The sequence below is a fragment of the Phalaenopsis equestris genome, unplaced genomic scaffold, assembly GCF_001263595.1.
Source record: "Phalaenopsis equestris unplaced genomic scaffold, ASM126359v1 Scaffold000036, whole genome shotgun sequence".
Taxonomy (NCBI): Eukaryota; Viridiplantae; Streptophyta; class Magnoliopsida; order Asparagales; family Orchidaceae; genus Phalaenopsis; species Phalaenopsis equestris.
The window spans coordinates 2,642,153-2,659,559 of record NW_018164478.1 but is presented as its reverse complement, the minus strand read 5'-3'; the positions used below and the strand labels follow the sequence as shown (position 1 = coordinate 2,659,559).

General features: G+C 35.2%; 1 protein-coding gene across 1 annotated transcript; it reads right to left on the bottom strand.

Moving 5' to 3' along the window:
- Positions 1-2,030: 2,030 nt before the first annotated feature.
- LOC110018965 (AP2/ERF and B3 domain-containing protein Os05g0549800-like) lies at positions 2,031-3,301 on the bottom strand. The gene has a single exon (XM_020716458.1). It carries the CDS (start codon positions 3,183-3,185, stop codon positions 2,184-2,186), a length of 1,002 nt encoding a protein of 333 aa, XP_020572117.1. The 5' UTR covers positions 3,186-3,301; the 3' UTR covers positions 2,031-2,183.
- Between the last annotated feature and the right edge of the window lie 14,106 nt (positions 3,302-17,407).

Sequence of the window (17,407 nt, the reverse complement as noted above, 5' to 3'; positions counted from 1 at the left end):
CAAATGCCAAATTTGGAAACTACAAGAGGATTGTACCACATAGACCATAGTGACAAGCTATGTTAACGTTTTGGGTTTGTATGTCATTGAGGCAGAAGTGGGGAGTTGCATGAGTTGTGGAGCTCATAGGTCATAGTTTTTCACATTTGTCATAATGAGAAGTTGTGATAGCATTTGTAGGCCACATTAGAAGAAGTTGGAAACTACAATGAGTTATAGGCCACATATGCCAAAGTGGGTAAGGTCATAGTCTGAAGAAATTCAATGTATTCTTAGTATGGTGGTTGTAAACGCATATTGCAGGGATTTTTCATTAGATCCTTGATATTATGTTAATCTTGATCCCAGATTGAGATTATGTTGTTACACCGTATGTGGGGTGCCTTGTTACACCGTCTCCGGGGTACGTCGTTATACCGTCTATAGTGAGCATTGTTACATGGTCATCTGGGTGTGTCATTACATCATCTACAGTGTATGTTATTACAACATCTTTGGGGTATTTTGCTACACAACATTCAGGACGATAAGCTGCCCCATCAGGTGCTTTGTTACTCTGCCACGTACGTCATGAATCCACAACACACGTCAAAATTTCGCAAGGGATTTTGTTGCAATGAGTTGAGGGAGATAAATGGTGGTCGATGGTTGTTGTCGGATAGTGGTAGGTGGTTGTAGGAGTGGACAGTGTTTGCTGGACTTCGATGTAGAACTCTGGATCTCAACTTCTTCTCTTCCAAACTCTGAGCTTCCTCCAGTGTAAGGACTCACCCTCTTTCATGAATGGGGTATAGCTTTATTTATAGAGTCTAAGAGAGGTCTTTTTATAAATAAAGAATGAATCTAGATTACTCCATCAGAAGGCTTGGAGAGATGTCTTTGATCAAACAATGTTCTATAGATATTTGAGTGTCTTATTCATGTTAAAATTGAGTGATCTTGAGATCGTTTGATTCATCTTGTCAAAATGCTCGATTTAACTATAAGTTTGTCATATTGAAATCCATTTGACATTCCAATTGATCACCCAAAATTTTCAAAAGTGGTTAAACAACTTGATCCAGACTTGATCTGACTTTGATTGGTCAATTTTTTTTTATAACTGAGTCCATCTCATCAAAACGACCAGCTTAACGTTATGTTTTTTTTTAAATCGAAGTTTTAATAATTTTTAATTTGAGTTTAAATATTTTTAGTTAACCCTATATCTTAAAAGTTCGTGTTAATTATAAATAATAATTCTTTTTGATGAAATAACTATATACATATGCATACATATACACAAGTGATGGCATGCCTGTATCTGGCTATGCGCAATAACCACATAGCAAATCAGGCGCATGCATATATGAAAAGGCGAATTGAATTAACACACACCGAATTTAGTTTTCGTTATCTAGTACGAAACCGCAGTTAAGACGTAATCTTATTTAGCATCGGTTGAATTTAATGATTTGAATATAAGTCAAATGGCACATCTCAGCTGTAATGTCTTGACCAGACTTTGCGAGCATGTAGTTTGGCATCATGTTTCGAGATTGGCGTTGAATATACGAACAGACTAACAAGTAACAACAACAAAATACTTCTTTAACTAATTCTCAAATAAAATATTACACTTAAAATGCATCTTTTCTCTAACCCCAAATCAAGAAGTTAAAAATAAATAATAAATCAAACCTCCTTTATATTTTCCTCATTAAATTAGCCGTCATAAGAAAACAATGGGCAGAGATAAAACATAGAAGTGTGGCAGCTAAAGAGAAAATATAAATTAATACTACTTGAAACATTGATATTTACAAATTTATCAACCATGTGATTTTTTTGATCTATTCATAATCAAATTATTGAGAATTTGATCAAAATAAAAAACACGAGTTAGTGTTTTACTATAAATTTTAATATTTGAGCCAGAAATTGAAAAATAGAAGAAATAGAGTGATTGATTTGTAAAAAACAGGTTTTAGAGGTGCTCTACATGTAATTGTCCCTAATCTATTTTATATCATACTGAGCAATATAATTTGTTCGTCTCTAACAATCTAACCCGATTTTTATTGCTTGAACAAAATAAAATGGCCAAAAAATTCTGTTTACAAAACCTAAATTCCCTATTTCCTCAATCCCCCAACTCCTTCCCTAACTAATTACAATTCAAACGCCAACCAAACCTACACCCACTACAGACCCACCACACATTGCTTTTTAAACCAAGTCCCAGCCCCGGTCCTCCGCAACTCCGCCTCCAAACCCCTCTTCCCATTCTCGTTCACCGCCACCGCCGCCTTCACTATATCCACTCCAAACAGCCTCATCACTTTAACCGGCGCAGCTCCGCCGCTGCCCGAAGCCCGAATCCGGCACTCGATGTACAGCTGTCCGTCTCCCCCCTTCGAACGGTAGAACCCAACCGTATCCCCTGCTTTCAACCCCTTCTCCTTCACAAATCTGCTCCACCCCTTGGTCAAAACGTAACTCTGGCTACTATTCCAGTACGAGTACCGAAACCTCCACACCTTCCCTCCGCCATCCTCGAAGCCAAGAAGCACCCCCTTCGCTCCTTCCCCCCCGCCGACTCCCGGCAATGAAAAATGCTTTTCTGCTTGCTGCTTCGGAATCACGAGACGGTTTAGCTTGCCGACATCGCTGGGCGTGACGGATTTATCGAAGAGATGTTCGCGCGCGGGCTTCGAGGCGGAGGGGTGGAGAGATGGCGGCGGCGATTGTCGGAGGTGAGAGTGGTGGAGCTCGTCGAGGTAAGTGTGTTTGCGGAGCATGTCGACGACCTCTGCTTTAGAGCGGGAGAAGAGGAAAGCGAGCTCATAGGCGTCGGGGGAAAGAGGGGGGAAATTGGTGGCGGCGTCGCGGCCTCGGAAGCGTTGCGCGGCGGCGTCGTATGCGCGCGCGGCTTCGCGTTCGAGGTTGAACGTGCCGAGCCAGACGCGCTGGTGTTTCTCGTAGATCTGTGCGCCCCAGCGGCCGTTGGGTTGGGGGACGACGCCTTTGTATTGGGAAGATGGAAGCTTTCTGGATTCGGATGGCGGTTCGGCGAGTGTTAGGGTGCTGCTGCCGCTTCCCATGCGCTGAAGAGGAGGAGGAGGAGGAGGAGGAGGGGGGGAGAGGATGGCGGCGCAAGGGTCGGAGCTTGAGGAAGATTCGTCTACGGAGGAGCTGCTGTCCATTAATGGAGGGATGGAGATGGGGCTGCGTGTTAATGGCGAGGAAAGGGGGTGCGGGTGTTATATAGAGGAGGTTGGAAGAAGAAGATTCGTGCGAAGGGGAGCGACAGAATTTTATATAAGGGGCTTTTCTTATCAAAACGGGTACTAGTCATTACTGACCTTTATCCATTTTATTTATATTAAAGTTTATCTCTTTGAATTTAACTTTTTGCTCTTTATTAAATATGTTTATAATATAAATAAATAGATCTGAATAATTTTTTTTTAAAATTTGTATGCTCAGAGAAGAGCGAAGGGATAAGGGACTGTTTGACGCAGTTTATATGTCGCGTCAGGCGATTTTGTAATACTGTGATTTTGTTTGTTTTACGTGTTCGCTCGGGCGGCCGGCTACCCCGCGTAAGGTATTTCACTATTCTTCCCTGGACCTTTCGCCGCTCCGAGAGGCTTGAATTCCGCGTTTAGGGTGAGCTTATTACCCCTCAGCCCTTCGATCCAGTCACCTCTGTCCCTCGATCCTGCTCCACTGTTGTTGCTTTAACTGTGTGATCAAGCTTTCCCGTCTCCTCTGTTCCTCGATCCTGCTCCTCTGTAGTTCGTGGATCGTGAGGTATACTCATCCGAGTTCTATGATTCACAATTTTAGGGTTCTTATCTCCAGTAAAGAAATGATTCGAAATTTTTTCTTAGTTCTATTATTCGAATTTTTTTTTTCCTTTCATGCGATGAAGCTTCACAGAGAAAAAATTTTTTTATGTTTTTTTATGGAGGAAACCTGAAAAAATTATTCAAGGGGGAGCTTGATTACATAGCAGATATTTCATGGAGAAATTGATTTTTCATGTTTTTTATGGAGGAAACCTAAAAAAATTAAACAATTTTGTCGTAAATTGGTTAACCAAACAGAAGCAGAATGGTCATTTATTCAACAACAACTCCCAATAAACTGTTCTCAATAAGCTGCCTCAAACAACAAGCCAACTTATTCTGATAATCTGCAGATTATCAGAATAATCTGTTTATCAGCAGATCATAAATAATCAACAACTGCCCCAAACAGAACCTAAAAAATTAGAGGTTATGAAAAAATTGAATTTGTATTATGATATTGTGTTTAAATTTAATCAGTTATTTTTATAAATTATTTAATTCCTTAAATATGAACAAAATTAACATTTCTTTTCAATATTATGGTGGATTATTCGTAAAAATTATTTTAGAAAATTTTAAGTATTGAGAGCCTCATAATTAAAGAATTATTTTCATAAGAATCATTATATTTATTATTTATTTAGAAAATATACTTAAATATGTATTTTCTGAATACTCAAATCTTTCTTCGGAGGTAAAATTCTCAGAATAAGCTTAACATCTCAGGCAGGCAGCTTTTGTTTACTCAAAGTATCAGGATTTTTCTTAAAAGAATATTTACATAATGCCACACAACTCATATTTATTTACAAATTTAGCATCTAAATTTTCTTTTTTACATGCATGGCACTTAAATCCTTAAGATCATATCAAATCAACATTATTTTTATATTCTTAAAAGCAAAATTCACCTTTTGTCAGGCCAAAATGCTATAAATATAAATATCAAATTTTAGGTATTAAATATGTAAATACATAAGAAAGTAATATGTATGGAAGCAAGGAAAATTTTTGAAGTAGTTTGTAGAGGATCTTCTCTTCAACTAAGAGGCTCGGATTAGAAGTATATATTCGAATTATTAATTTATAATTTAATTGTGGGTTAATTTTAATTTCAAATAAATCAACAAAAAAAGTGTGGATTGCCAAGGGAAAAGAGAATTGTGGAACTAAGTTCCACTACCGAAATGAGAAGAGAAGACAGCTGAAATGGATTCACATGAGAGGTGGGGCCAACTTCTGTAAAATGGAGGATGGATGAGAAGGAAGGGTGCATCCCCCCTCTGCTTGGTTGAAGGTTCTTGATAATCACCGTTTATGTTAAAGAAGAGCCCATTTATGTTGGTTTTTAATTAATTAAATTTGAATACTGCTATTAATATTTAATTATTAAATAAAGAAACTCGATCAATTTATTGTGAGAATGCATTAATGATAATAAATAAAATTATTTAAAGCACGTGAATAAATTAGTTGAGAGATTTGATATAAAGATTAATTAAGCTTTAATATAGAGTTTGTTTAAGGTTTGTTCATGAGTATTTGAATCCCATCATTTTTTTTTTTGATCCCACATCATTAGTGATGCGTGCCGGAAGGACTCTTGTGGTGAAGTCATAAATTTAGATTCTTAGCATCGGACAAAAATTTAGAAAATACAAATGTAATTAAATAGAAGTGAGTAGAAGGAGACACTTCGATTTTTATGTGGAAGCCCCTTGAAAAAGGGAAAAAATTATGAGGTCATGTTCAGTTGAAATAATTCACTATGAATTGTGAGTAGAGAGACTTCCTTTTCTCTTAAATTAGGGAAGATAAAGTTACAAATATGATCATTGTAAATGTGCAATAGTAGTTCATGGATAATTCATCTAGTCTGACTGTGATGAATGTAATTCTTGATGATAGTATGCTACAAATGACATAATCAATTGCTATGGAGGCAGTATTCCTTCGTAAATATTTTAGATGGTGATCATAAGGTCAGCATGTCATATAGACAGTACTTGAAAGTCAGGATAGAAGTTAGTCATGTGGGCCGCAGATAGTTGTTTCAGGAGCATCAATTGGCCATTGAGATCGTAGTAGGAAGTTACAAGAGCTTTGATCCACTTAGGCTGCAGTTGGTCATATGGGATTTAGAGATGACGTGTGATGAAATCTGTAGGTTACAGAGACTAGAGTTGAGAGCTGCACAAGCTCTGAACCATGTAAGTCATAGTTCATCATGTACACCATAGTGATGAGCTGTGATGACTTTCGTAGGCCGCAGGGGCTAGAGTAAGGACCTGCACGGGCTATCAACCAAGTAGGTCGTAGTTGGTTAGCTATGTAGTAGCGGTGAACTATCATGATGTTTATAAGATGTCGTTTGAGTCTGGCTTTTTGCACAATCTGTGAACCACGTAGGATAAAATTAGTCATGTAGGTTGAAGTGATGAGTTGCGACAACATCCATAGGCCACATGAGTCAGAATCGGGAGTTGCACGAGCTATGAACCAAGTTTATAATTGGTCACGAAAGTCATAGTGGTGAGCTAGGATGACTTCCATAAATTGTAGGGGTAAGAATCTGAAGCTGTAAGAGCTATAAACCACGTAGGAGGTAGTTCGTCACATAGGTCATAATGATGAGATGTGATGACATTTGTAGATCATGGAGACCAAATTCGGGAGTTGCACGAGTTGTGAGCAACTTAGGTCATAGTTGGTCACATAGACTATAGTGGTGGGTTGTGATACATTCTTAAGGTGTATGGGCCAAAGTTGGGAGCTGCATGAGCCGAGATAATGTTTGTAGGCCACATAGGTCTGAGTTAGGATTTGCACGATCTGCGATAATGTTCGTAGGCTGCAGAGGATGAAGTTGGAACTTGCATGAGTTGTGAAAATATTCATAGGTCATAAAAACTGAAGTTGGAAGCTACAAAAGTAGTTATGGCAATCTAAGGTTGGAGCTACATGAGCAATGACAATTTATGTTGGTCGTAGAGGCTAGAGTTCGAAGCTGAGCAAGCTTAGATTGCTTCTATAGGTCATAGAGGCTGGAGTCGACACTATACAAGTTGTTGACCACATAAGCGATAGTTGGTCACATAAGTCATAGTTGTGAGATGCGAGGAGAGAACTTCAAGAGTCCATAGAAAGCCCTTTTTTTCTAAGTGCGAAAGTTGTAGTTGTTGTTGTAGTGTGTGTCATCGCACTATATTTGGGATACGTCATCACGCCGTCTTTAGGGGTGTTTCGTTACACCATCTTTGAAATGTGTCATTACACTGCATGCAATGGGTTGTTGCAGCATATTGAACCTGTGTTGTTACAATGTTTTAGAGGTGTATCATTACACGGGATATTAGACATATTGCTCTACCGAGTGCTTCAAAATTCTATAAAATACAATGAAATTTAGTAACACACATTATGACCCTGCAAAGAAATTTCGTAGCAAGTAGGTGCCTGTTGATAGTGGTCAATGGAAGTCGATGGCTATAGGAGTAGGAAGTGCTCGCTTGATCTTCGATGTAGAAATGACATTGCACTTCTTTTCCTTCTCCTGACTCTTCTCCTAACTCAAGTCTTAATCCAGGTATTTTCTCGAGGAGGGGGGTGGGACTTTATTTATACAGTCAAGAAGAGATCTCTTTGTAAATAAGGAAGAAATCTGAATCACTCCATCCGATGACCTAGAGAGGTCCCTTGATCGAAATGAACCTTAATAACGTCAACATTAAGTGATCTTTAACTCGTTAGATTCATCTCGTTGAGACGCTTGATTGACTATAAGTTTGTCAAATTTAGAATCGTTTTGACCTTCTAATTAAGCATCAAAAGGTTCCAAAAAAATTTCACTTTCGATATAGGTTTGATTTGACTCTGATTGGGCCCATGTTTGTGTCATTGCAATCGTCTCCCTGAGCCAGTTAATTTGACTAATGGTTTGCTAAAGTCAAAGTTCTATATCATTTTAATTGAAGATCAAATATTTCTTGCTAAAAAGATTAACTTAAGATTGGTGTTGCACCTTGAGATCCATGTAGAATGACGAAAATTTGTTGATGGCGTAACATTATGGAATAAAATGATCCCGCAAGTTAACCAATAACATATATTAAAAGGAATATTGCAATGAGTTTAGATGAAGAACAATGATTGATGATTTTGACACCATGAAGCATCAAACATGATTTAAGATATGTGTTCACAATGATTAGGCTACATAAAACCTTTTTACCTTATAAATTATTCTTAATTATCTTTTCCATTCATCTACGAGCGAGCATTTGATCAATTTTCAAATTGTCAAACCAATTTGCAACCAAAACTAAAAATTCATAAATCAAACCGATTAACATTTTGATAAATTCGAGTTGAAATTCAAACCACATTAAACAATTCGGTTATTAAAAATATGAAAATCTAGCTGTTGTTTGGAGTTCAATTACGAACACATTAAATTTACTTATCTTAAATGTATAATGTCCATTGAATTTCATGAATCCTCCATCTCATTTTAGATTTGGGTTTTATTTGGATAAATAAAAATTTAAACCGAATAAATAACCGAAAAATTGAATATTGAGATTTAAACATTAAAAAATCGAATACAGTTTTGAAGCGAACCGAATTAATCAAATTTATTCGAGTTGGTTCGTTCATCTTTTTTAACTAGATATTTTATTGGAGCCAAATCGATCAAATTTGATTGATTCAGTTCGGTTTTAAGAATATATTTTAAATTCTTATTGTTTTTATAATCTCAATATTCAGTTTTTTTCTTTTTTGCATCTCCTAATTTCAACATATTTGTTTTTTATTTTATTTATTTTAAAATTTAAAATTTAAAATCAAATTTATTTTAATTAATTTTTAATTTCGCCCCTCTTTCTTTAGATGGTGATTTCTTCACTAAGGTTGTCAAAATAAATTGTTGTTCATGAACAACTTGTGATCGGCTTGTTCGGTAGTTCGTGATCAATTTGTTTGCTAAGTAAACAAGCCGAACACAAATAATTTTTCACAAACAAAGTTTTGTTTGTTATTGTTCGGATCTTGGGGTTTATGTCTAAATTTTATTTACAAAAATATATAATGAGTATTATTTTTAAATAATTTAATTGATTATAAGGCTACAAATATTTATAATCAATTAAAATTATTAATTAGAAAATAAAATAAATATACATTAAATTTTGTTTAAATAAATACTTAATAAAAATGATAAGAATTAATTCTTGCCCCTATCTTTAAAATCATACAGTTGCATGATTAGGGCTATCAAAACGGCTTGTTGTTCGTGAATAGCTAGTGTTCGGCTTACTAAACAAACAAAACGAACACGAATAAATTATTTGAGCTCCAAATATAAACAAATCAAATACCAATAATAATATTTTTTAACGAGTCAAACATAAATTAAGACTAAGCTCGCCCAAACTCGCCTAGCTTACACCCTTATTCGTCACTCCCATGCTTGAATGAAGAATATTTTCCCCATAAAAAAAATTAATGAATTAAAACAGCAAAGAATATTTTGCCCACGGATTGCGAGTTTCCACAGGAGAGAGACGGCACCGGTTTGAAAGCGGCGAATATTTTTGCACGTGGCGTTTTTTTGCACGTGGAACCCTATTGGCGCCATTGCTAGCTGTCTACCCACAACCTTTCGTTTCCCACATCGTTTAGGGTTATTTTAGTCGACAATACTAACAGTGTATTACACTCATAAGAGTTCTAAAATTTTTCATTTTTATCTCCAAGAATTTAAAATTCAATGTAAAATAAAATTATATTTAAATTTTAATCATTAGTTTTCTTTTTAGTATATTTAGAAAAAAAAAAACTAAGCTAAATGAAAAAAGTTGCCTGCCGCCCACTAACCACTTAATTTTTTATATTATTAACTACAACATAATTAAAAATTTATCAAAACAAATTAAAAATATAATTTTATCTTTTAACATGAATAAGCTTCACAGTAAATATAAATTAATAAAAGGGCAAATTAAATGTGAAACTCGTATTAAAGAATAAAAATTGTTATCTAGGATTCTAAGAATCAGAGAGCAGAAATTCTTAGGAAACCCAATAGCCTTTAGAACATCAAGGATATACTCCCAACGAATAGTGTCAAAAGTCTTCTTAATGTCAAGTTTTTAATTATCAATGGGCAGAAAAATGGATTCTTTAAAGCTTCCAAAGGAATCAATCAAGGGGATCCTTTAACTCCTTATTTGTTTATTATTGCTTTTGACTATCTTTCTAGAAGTCTTAATAATTTGTTTGATAAGTTCCCCTCTTTAAACTATGTGCATCAGGGAAGGGTGAGTATATTTCATCTCTGTTTTGCAAATGATTTAATTGTTTTTACTAATGCTCGTTAAAGATCTATTAAGAAGGTTTGGATGTTCTTCAACACTTTCAATTAGCATCTGGGATTTGCTTTAACACGTCAAAAGTGCTCTTATTATTGTTCGAATCGCGTCCATGTGTCTAAGAAGAATTGGATAGCTGATAGGACTGGTTGTACAAAAGCTGTGCTTCCTGTTTATTATTTGGGCTTTGTGTTAGAAAAAGGGCAGCAGCGTATGAAACATTGTATGCAGTTGGTAGATAAAGTGAAGTGGAAAGTTTTATCTTGGGAAAATAAGTTTCTCTCTTATGGAGCGAGAATTACGTTTCTGAATAGTATACTGGGTTCCTTGCCTCTTTATTTTTTATGGGTGATGAACATGCATAAGGGGATTTTTAATAAATTAGAATTATTATTTAATAAGTTTCTTTGGGATGGCTTGGGGAAGAATTCTATTCACTGGAAAAGCTGGCCTAAACTTTGTAAACTCTGTGGAAAGGGTGGTTTGGGTTTTAGGAGTCTGCAAGATTCTGTTAAATTCAATTACATTAAATTATGGTATCGTTTTAGTATGAACAATTCTTTATGGGCATCATTGATGAATACTAAATATTGTGCTGAGGTACATCCTATATCAATCACTCCAAAGAATATAGATTCTTTCATTTGGAAAGAAATGTTGAAGGTTTCTAAAGAAACTGAATCTTTTTTCTATTGGAATCTGGGGAATGGTTAGTGTTCTTTTTGGTTTGATGAATGGATGGGTAAAGGGAATCATGCTGATAAGTATAGAGGTCCCTTTGATATCAACCCTAAGGTTAATAATTGGATGAAGGATAGATTGATGCAATCTGTTCATATTAATGATGCCAACTTCATTTCTTCTATTCATGTATCTAATAATCAAGCTGATAGATTGATTCTCAAGAAGAAGTTGTCTGATTCTATTTCTAAGAACTTTGCTTCTACTATTCTATTTTCTGATGGTCTAAATTTGGAATGGGTGTGGAATCTGTGGATAAAACCATTTATTTCTTTCTTTACTTGGCATGTCTTTCATAACCTGTTACCTACTGATGATATTCTTAAAATGAAGGGCTTAAAGCTTTCATCTCGTTGCGTTCTTGGTATGGAAAAAAAGAACTGTTTAACCATTTATTTGGTGATTGTAGCTTTATTAATACTGTTTGGGACATGCTTAATGATAAACTGCTTAATTTTAGAATGGAGCATTCTTTCCATTCTATTAATGAGTTGTTTAGTAGATGGAGAAGCTTGGGTAAAGTATTTTTTAATACTGTTCCTAGTGTGGTCCTTTGGCTTACTTGGTTGGCTCATAATAGTACCATCTTTGAGGAGGAAGAACCCAATGTCTACAGTACAGTGGGACTTATTTTTTGCTACTTATGCAAAAGTTTAAAACATGTTCAGTTTAAATATAGTGTGGATATGTTGTATGGATATCTTCGACAGATAGTTGGTAATAAGAGTTCTATTAGATAGACTTTCAGACGGATTTGGTGTAAACCTATTGCTCCTTTCTTTAAAATAAATATTGATGGTAGCTGGAAACCCAATGCGGCTAGTGCTTGGGGCGTGTGTTGTGATTTTGCTCTTTCTATTGTTTGCTACCTTGACTGTTCCTACTTCTCCTTTGACAATTGAAGTTGATGCAGTTGTGTTTGAACTGATGGTGGCAAAGAAGCTTGGAATGGTTCATACCATTGTTGAAACGAATTCTATGATATTATGGAATTGTTGCAGGTATGATAAGGAGGCTCATTGGAGTATCTTGCTGCAGATGAGGAGAATTTGAGCTTTAACTGTAAATATGAATGTGTCTTAGGCGCATGTTCGTAGAGATGGCAATGTTGTGGCTCTTTGGACTACTAAGTACGGTCTTAATTGTTCAAGAGAGCAGGTTTTCTTTCATTTTCCTGATGATTTGTTAGCCTTTGTTATTAAAGATTTGTCTGGTTAAGGTTGTGTGGTGGGGTGTGGGTGTGCGTGTGGGTGTGGTGTGAGTTGTAGTTTTATTTTTTCTGGGGAGACAGGAACCTTTTTATTTATATTGTGTGAGTTGTATAGGGTTTTAGGTTGGTTCATTTCCCCGCTTTAGTAACTTTTTTTCCTTGTTGTAATAAAATGGAGCCTTTGTACTCTTTAAAAAAATGTGAAACTCGTATTAATTATAAAATATATATATATAAAAAATGGTCAATAACTTATGCAAAGTAACTAATAAATAAATCTACATATTTAAATAACTATAATTTTATCTCATATTTTTTATTTTCTATTTTATTTAGCCCAAAGATGTCGAAGAAGAGATTTTTTTCATAAAAAATCATATATTAGGAGTACGTAAAATAAAATTTTTTTCTTAAAATAATGGAGTATTTACATACCTACCACCAATTCTTATGCATTTACATATCTAATGTATAAACTTTACTTTATAGATTTATACTTACTGACCTTTATGCATCCATACAAAGCAGCTTGGATGATTAAACTTGTGCTCGGCCCAAAGGCGAAACAATAAATAAAAAATAATATTACATTTAAATTTGCTAATTAGACAATAAAAGATTAATTTATAAATGCAAAAGATGCAAAATTAGAATAAGTATTTTAACAAAAATATTAAATATCTTTAAATTTTGAATTTTTATCTACTTTAAATCTAATATTTGTCATTTATATTAATAATGAAATCGTATAAGAGTATCGTCATACTAATTTTTTCCATGACAGTCATTTATTGTGCATAATAGTGTAATAAATGAATACGTTAAAAGTGGCACATAGTTTCGTGGTAAATAATGCATGAATGCCATATGGTCGAGAAGTGGTATCATAATTTCAAGCGCCGTGATACAACATGTGGTTACCGACAGTCTTATCGGCCGAAATTTTTACAAATTTTCGGCGGCTTTTTTCTATGAAAATCATTTTTTCTACAGTGAAGCGAGTAGGGCTGTCAAACAATTTAATTGATCGTGAACAACTCGTGTTCGGCTCATTTGTTAAGTAAAAGAGCTGAACAAGTAAACGAGCTGAACACGAACAGCTCTTTGTTAGTTCGTGTTTGGCTTGTTTTAGCTCGAAATACAAAATATATATAATTATTTATATAATAATATATTACATATATTATTTATATAATAATATTTTATATATATTTATATCTAAGGTTAAAACATAATTGTTCGTTTGGTAATGTGGTTATGCGTCTTCTTTTGTATTCATTTGGTCGATGTTTGAGTCCAGCACTTTACATTTATTTTATTCAGTTTAATTTTAATAACTCAATTTTGAGTTGAACACGAACACGGATATTTAAATCGAGCCGAACACAAATACACTGTTCACGAGCCGATTTTGAACATGAACAATTTCGAACTAGCCAAACATGAGTCAAGTCTGAGCTCGCTCAAGCTCGACTTGTTTACAACCCTTAAAGCGAGGGGAGCACTATAATTCCATAAGGGTTCTATTAAGATTTTAAAAAAAATTCAAAAAAAAAATTGTACGGGATTTTTAAAAGTAACAGCATTTAATTTTAGGTTTTATCAGCTTACTTACGTAGAGTTAATTCTTTAAGTGGTAACTTCCTTCTCTTGTAATATTTGTTCAAAAACATTTGGCTATAATATTATATTTGGCTTTGTCCTTAATATTCATCATAGCATTGAATGTATTATTTATTTTATTTTTTCTCAACATGCATGATATCGCCATTACATATAAATAAATTGGTCATCTAATATGACAGATTCAAAATATAATTTGTTATGTACAATTATGTGTAGCACCGATATAAGGAAGATGATGTGAAGATAATTTTAGGGAATGAGTGATCTTTGGAATTGCACTACCCATATGCCATGACTAGTCTCCAATAATCTTGGTGGAGGTCTTGAATTCATAATGCTATTTTTTAAGAAAACATCTTTATTCTATTTGAATTGATGATCAGTGATAATAGTTGAATCATAATTTTTTTTCATCATGTTTTAAATTAAACGATTTCGACATATTCATGCAACAAGCGCAAGCTAAAATTTCCCCATTGCAGCAACTTAATAACAATCAATACGAAGGAAGATCCTTTATTGTCCAAAATAGTCTAACTTTTAGTTAAAAATTCTTTTTATAGCAATGTCATAAGTCACAACACATGTTTTCCATAATACTTAAAGACCGACTATCGAAAATTGGCAATACATATCAATTTTTTTCCTTGGGGTTAATGTGTTCATAGTATAATCAATATTACAAATTAAAAAGTCATAGTCAAGCACATAACACGGGATAATTTCGATGGTGTAATAAATTTGACAGTCAAAACGTCTTGCTATTCACTTAGCAAATGAGACAAACACAAATACTATTTTTGTTTGTTCGTGCTCTCCTCATTTTGGCTCGAAAAAATTACTCAAATAAATTATATATATATATATATATATTGATATTGATATATTAAATAATCTAGTTGACTACCATGCTACAAAAATTTTAAGCTATTAAAATTATTAATTAAAAAAATAGGAAAAATATATTAAAGTCTATTTATATGAATATTTTAATATAAATAATAAGATTTAAATCATGCACCTACCTTTAACATCCTATAGACGTGTGACTAGGGTTGCCAAAATGACTCATTATTTACGAAAACTCGCACTCGACTTGCTAGGCAAATGAGTTGAACATGAACAATTTTTTTGTGCTTGATGTATAAACTAACTGAACATGAATAGTGGTATTGTTTAAATAAGTCGAATGCAAGTGAAGCCTGAGGTCGTTCAAGCTCGACTTGTTTACACCCCTCGAAATAATCCTAGGCTAATATGACTTGTTGAAGTTTGGAGCCTGGGAAAACGAAAAAAAAAAAGCTCCCGCTCACGCCTCCCTTGTTTCGCGAATCGGTGCAACCTGCTCCTGCTCCCGCCTTGCTCCATCGCGACGTGATGTATCGCTTCTATTCGCAAAACGTAGCCAACCCCGCCTCCTCTCTCGCGATAAAAGGTATCGCACGGCTCTCCTTTCAGTTTTAGAAGTCACAATTTTGAGTTCTTCTTCGGGCTTCCTCGGGATAGAAGAAGAGTTCTTCGGGTTTCCTTGGGATAGAGAAAGAGAAGTGCAAGCAGTGTGCGTGCTTTGCAAAAGAAGAAAGAAGGAGATTTTTCTCCCTTGACTTCTTCTTGGTGGCTTGTGCCAGAAAAGAAATTGGGTTTTATTTCTCTTGTAAGTTTATCTTCTTCGGTGTTTCTCAGTGTAGAATTTTTTCGGTGTATCTCGGTGTAGAGAGAGAAGAAAAGAGAGATAAGAAGGGAGAGCAACAAAGTGAGAGAATTCTCTTGTAAGACGAGATAATCGACTATTGTAAATTTCTCAAGTAGTAAAATCCTCTGCAACTTCGTGGATGTAGAAAATTTAACGAACAACGTAAATCTGTGTTTCGTTGTGTTACTGCTTTCTAGTGTGAATTTTTCTCGTTCTATTATTTATTTCGTCGTCGATCGTTCTCCTGTTTGATTATATATATATACATATATATACCACATCAACTCTAGTATATCTATCATATCCCAACAAAAACTAATATCAGAGCTTTGTTCGGATCTGAGGAAGAATGATGACAACAGATGACGTGAAGGTTTCAATGATCGAGAAATTTGATGACTCAGATTTTGGTTATTGGAGGATGCAGATAAATAACTACCTCTATGAAAACAAGCTTTATCTTCCTTTATTGGGGAAAACACCTGAAAGAATGGATGAGGCTGAGTGAAATTTGTTGGATCGACAAGTTCTTGGGGTTATTCGATTGACCCTATCGAGGTTCGTTGCACACAATGTCGTCAAGGAAAAGACGGCTGCAGATCTCATGGTAGCCTTATCAGATATGTATGAAAGTCATTGACGAATAACAAGGTGTACTTGATGAAGAAGTTATTTAACTTGAAAATGGTGGAAGGTGTTTCTATTGCTCAACACCAGAATGATTTCAAAACTATCACAAATTAATTGTCGTCTGTTGAAATTAATTTTGATGATGAGATACATTCGCTGATATTGTTGGCATCGTTGTCAAATAGTTGGGAAGCCATGAGGATTGCAGTTAGCAGTTCTGCAGGTAAATCTAAACTGAAATGTGATGATATTCGTGATTTGATTTTGGCTGAGGAAGTTCGCAGGAAAGATTCTGGCAAGTTCTCAAGTACGAGTTCGACACTGAATGTTGATTCAGAGGAAGAAGACAAGGCAGGAACTAAAATAGAAGGAGATCAAAATCGAAGTCTGGTTAGTAGGCAACCTGCTAAAATTGTGATAAGGCTGACCACATAAAGATGAACTGCAGGAATCCCAAGAAGATGGAGAATAATATTGCAAATGTGGTATTTGAAGAAGTGCAAGATGCAATATTATTGGTAGTTCCCACAGTGCAGGGCAGAGATGGAAGTGAAAAGTCTGGGGCACCCATTTCTATTATTCCACGGACAGATGATAGGGAACCACGGAGCTATGAAGAAATCTTGCAAGATGAAAATTCGAGCAAGTGGGAGCTGACAGAACTGCCACTAGGGAATAATGCATTACACAACAAGTGGGTGTACCGAGTGAAGATTGAGCTTGATGACAGTAAGAGGTATAAGGCTAGACTTGTTGAAAAAGGTTTTCAACAGAGGCAAGATATTGCCCATGCAATGGGAGTTATAAGCAGAAACAAGACTAGCTTAGAAAATTGTTTGGAGGTGCAAGGCTATGTGGACCCGACTAATATGTTGACTACGGGTGTTATTCTTAAGAAGTTGAAGTTTTTCACAACTTCAGTTGGTCTTCTAGTGTGAAGATAAAAGCTTTGACTTGTAGAGGTGGAGGATTCATGTTTGAAGAAAAATGTGACGCCGCTAGTGGAGGATATTAATTTGAGGAAAAAGATGTTGTAGTGTGTGCACCGGTCTCCAAATGAGAGATTTGTTGTGTGGAGCCCGGTTAAGTAAAAACGAAAGAAGAAAAAGAAACTGCACCCGCTTCCGCTCGCTCCTGCCTCCCTTGTTTCGTGAATCGGCGCCAAGCTGCTCTTGCTCCCGCCTTTCTCCATCGCGAAGTGAAGTATCGCTTATGTTCGTGAAACGTCGCAGATACACCTAAAATATATAGTGTTTTTAGACATATTTTTATATCTATTTTTGAGTGTTACGCTTTAATG

Bases quoted from the DNA above. Each gene is read 5' to 3' on its own strand.
- LOC110018965 (XM_020716458.1), bottom strand. From the start codon at position 3,185: ATGGACAGCAGCTCCTCCGTAGACGAATCTTCCTCAAGCTCCGACCCT.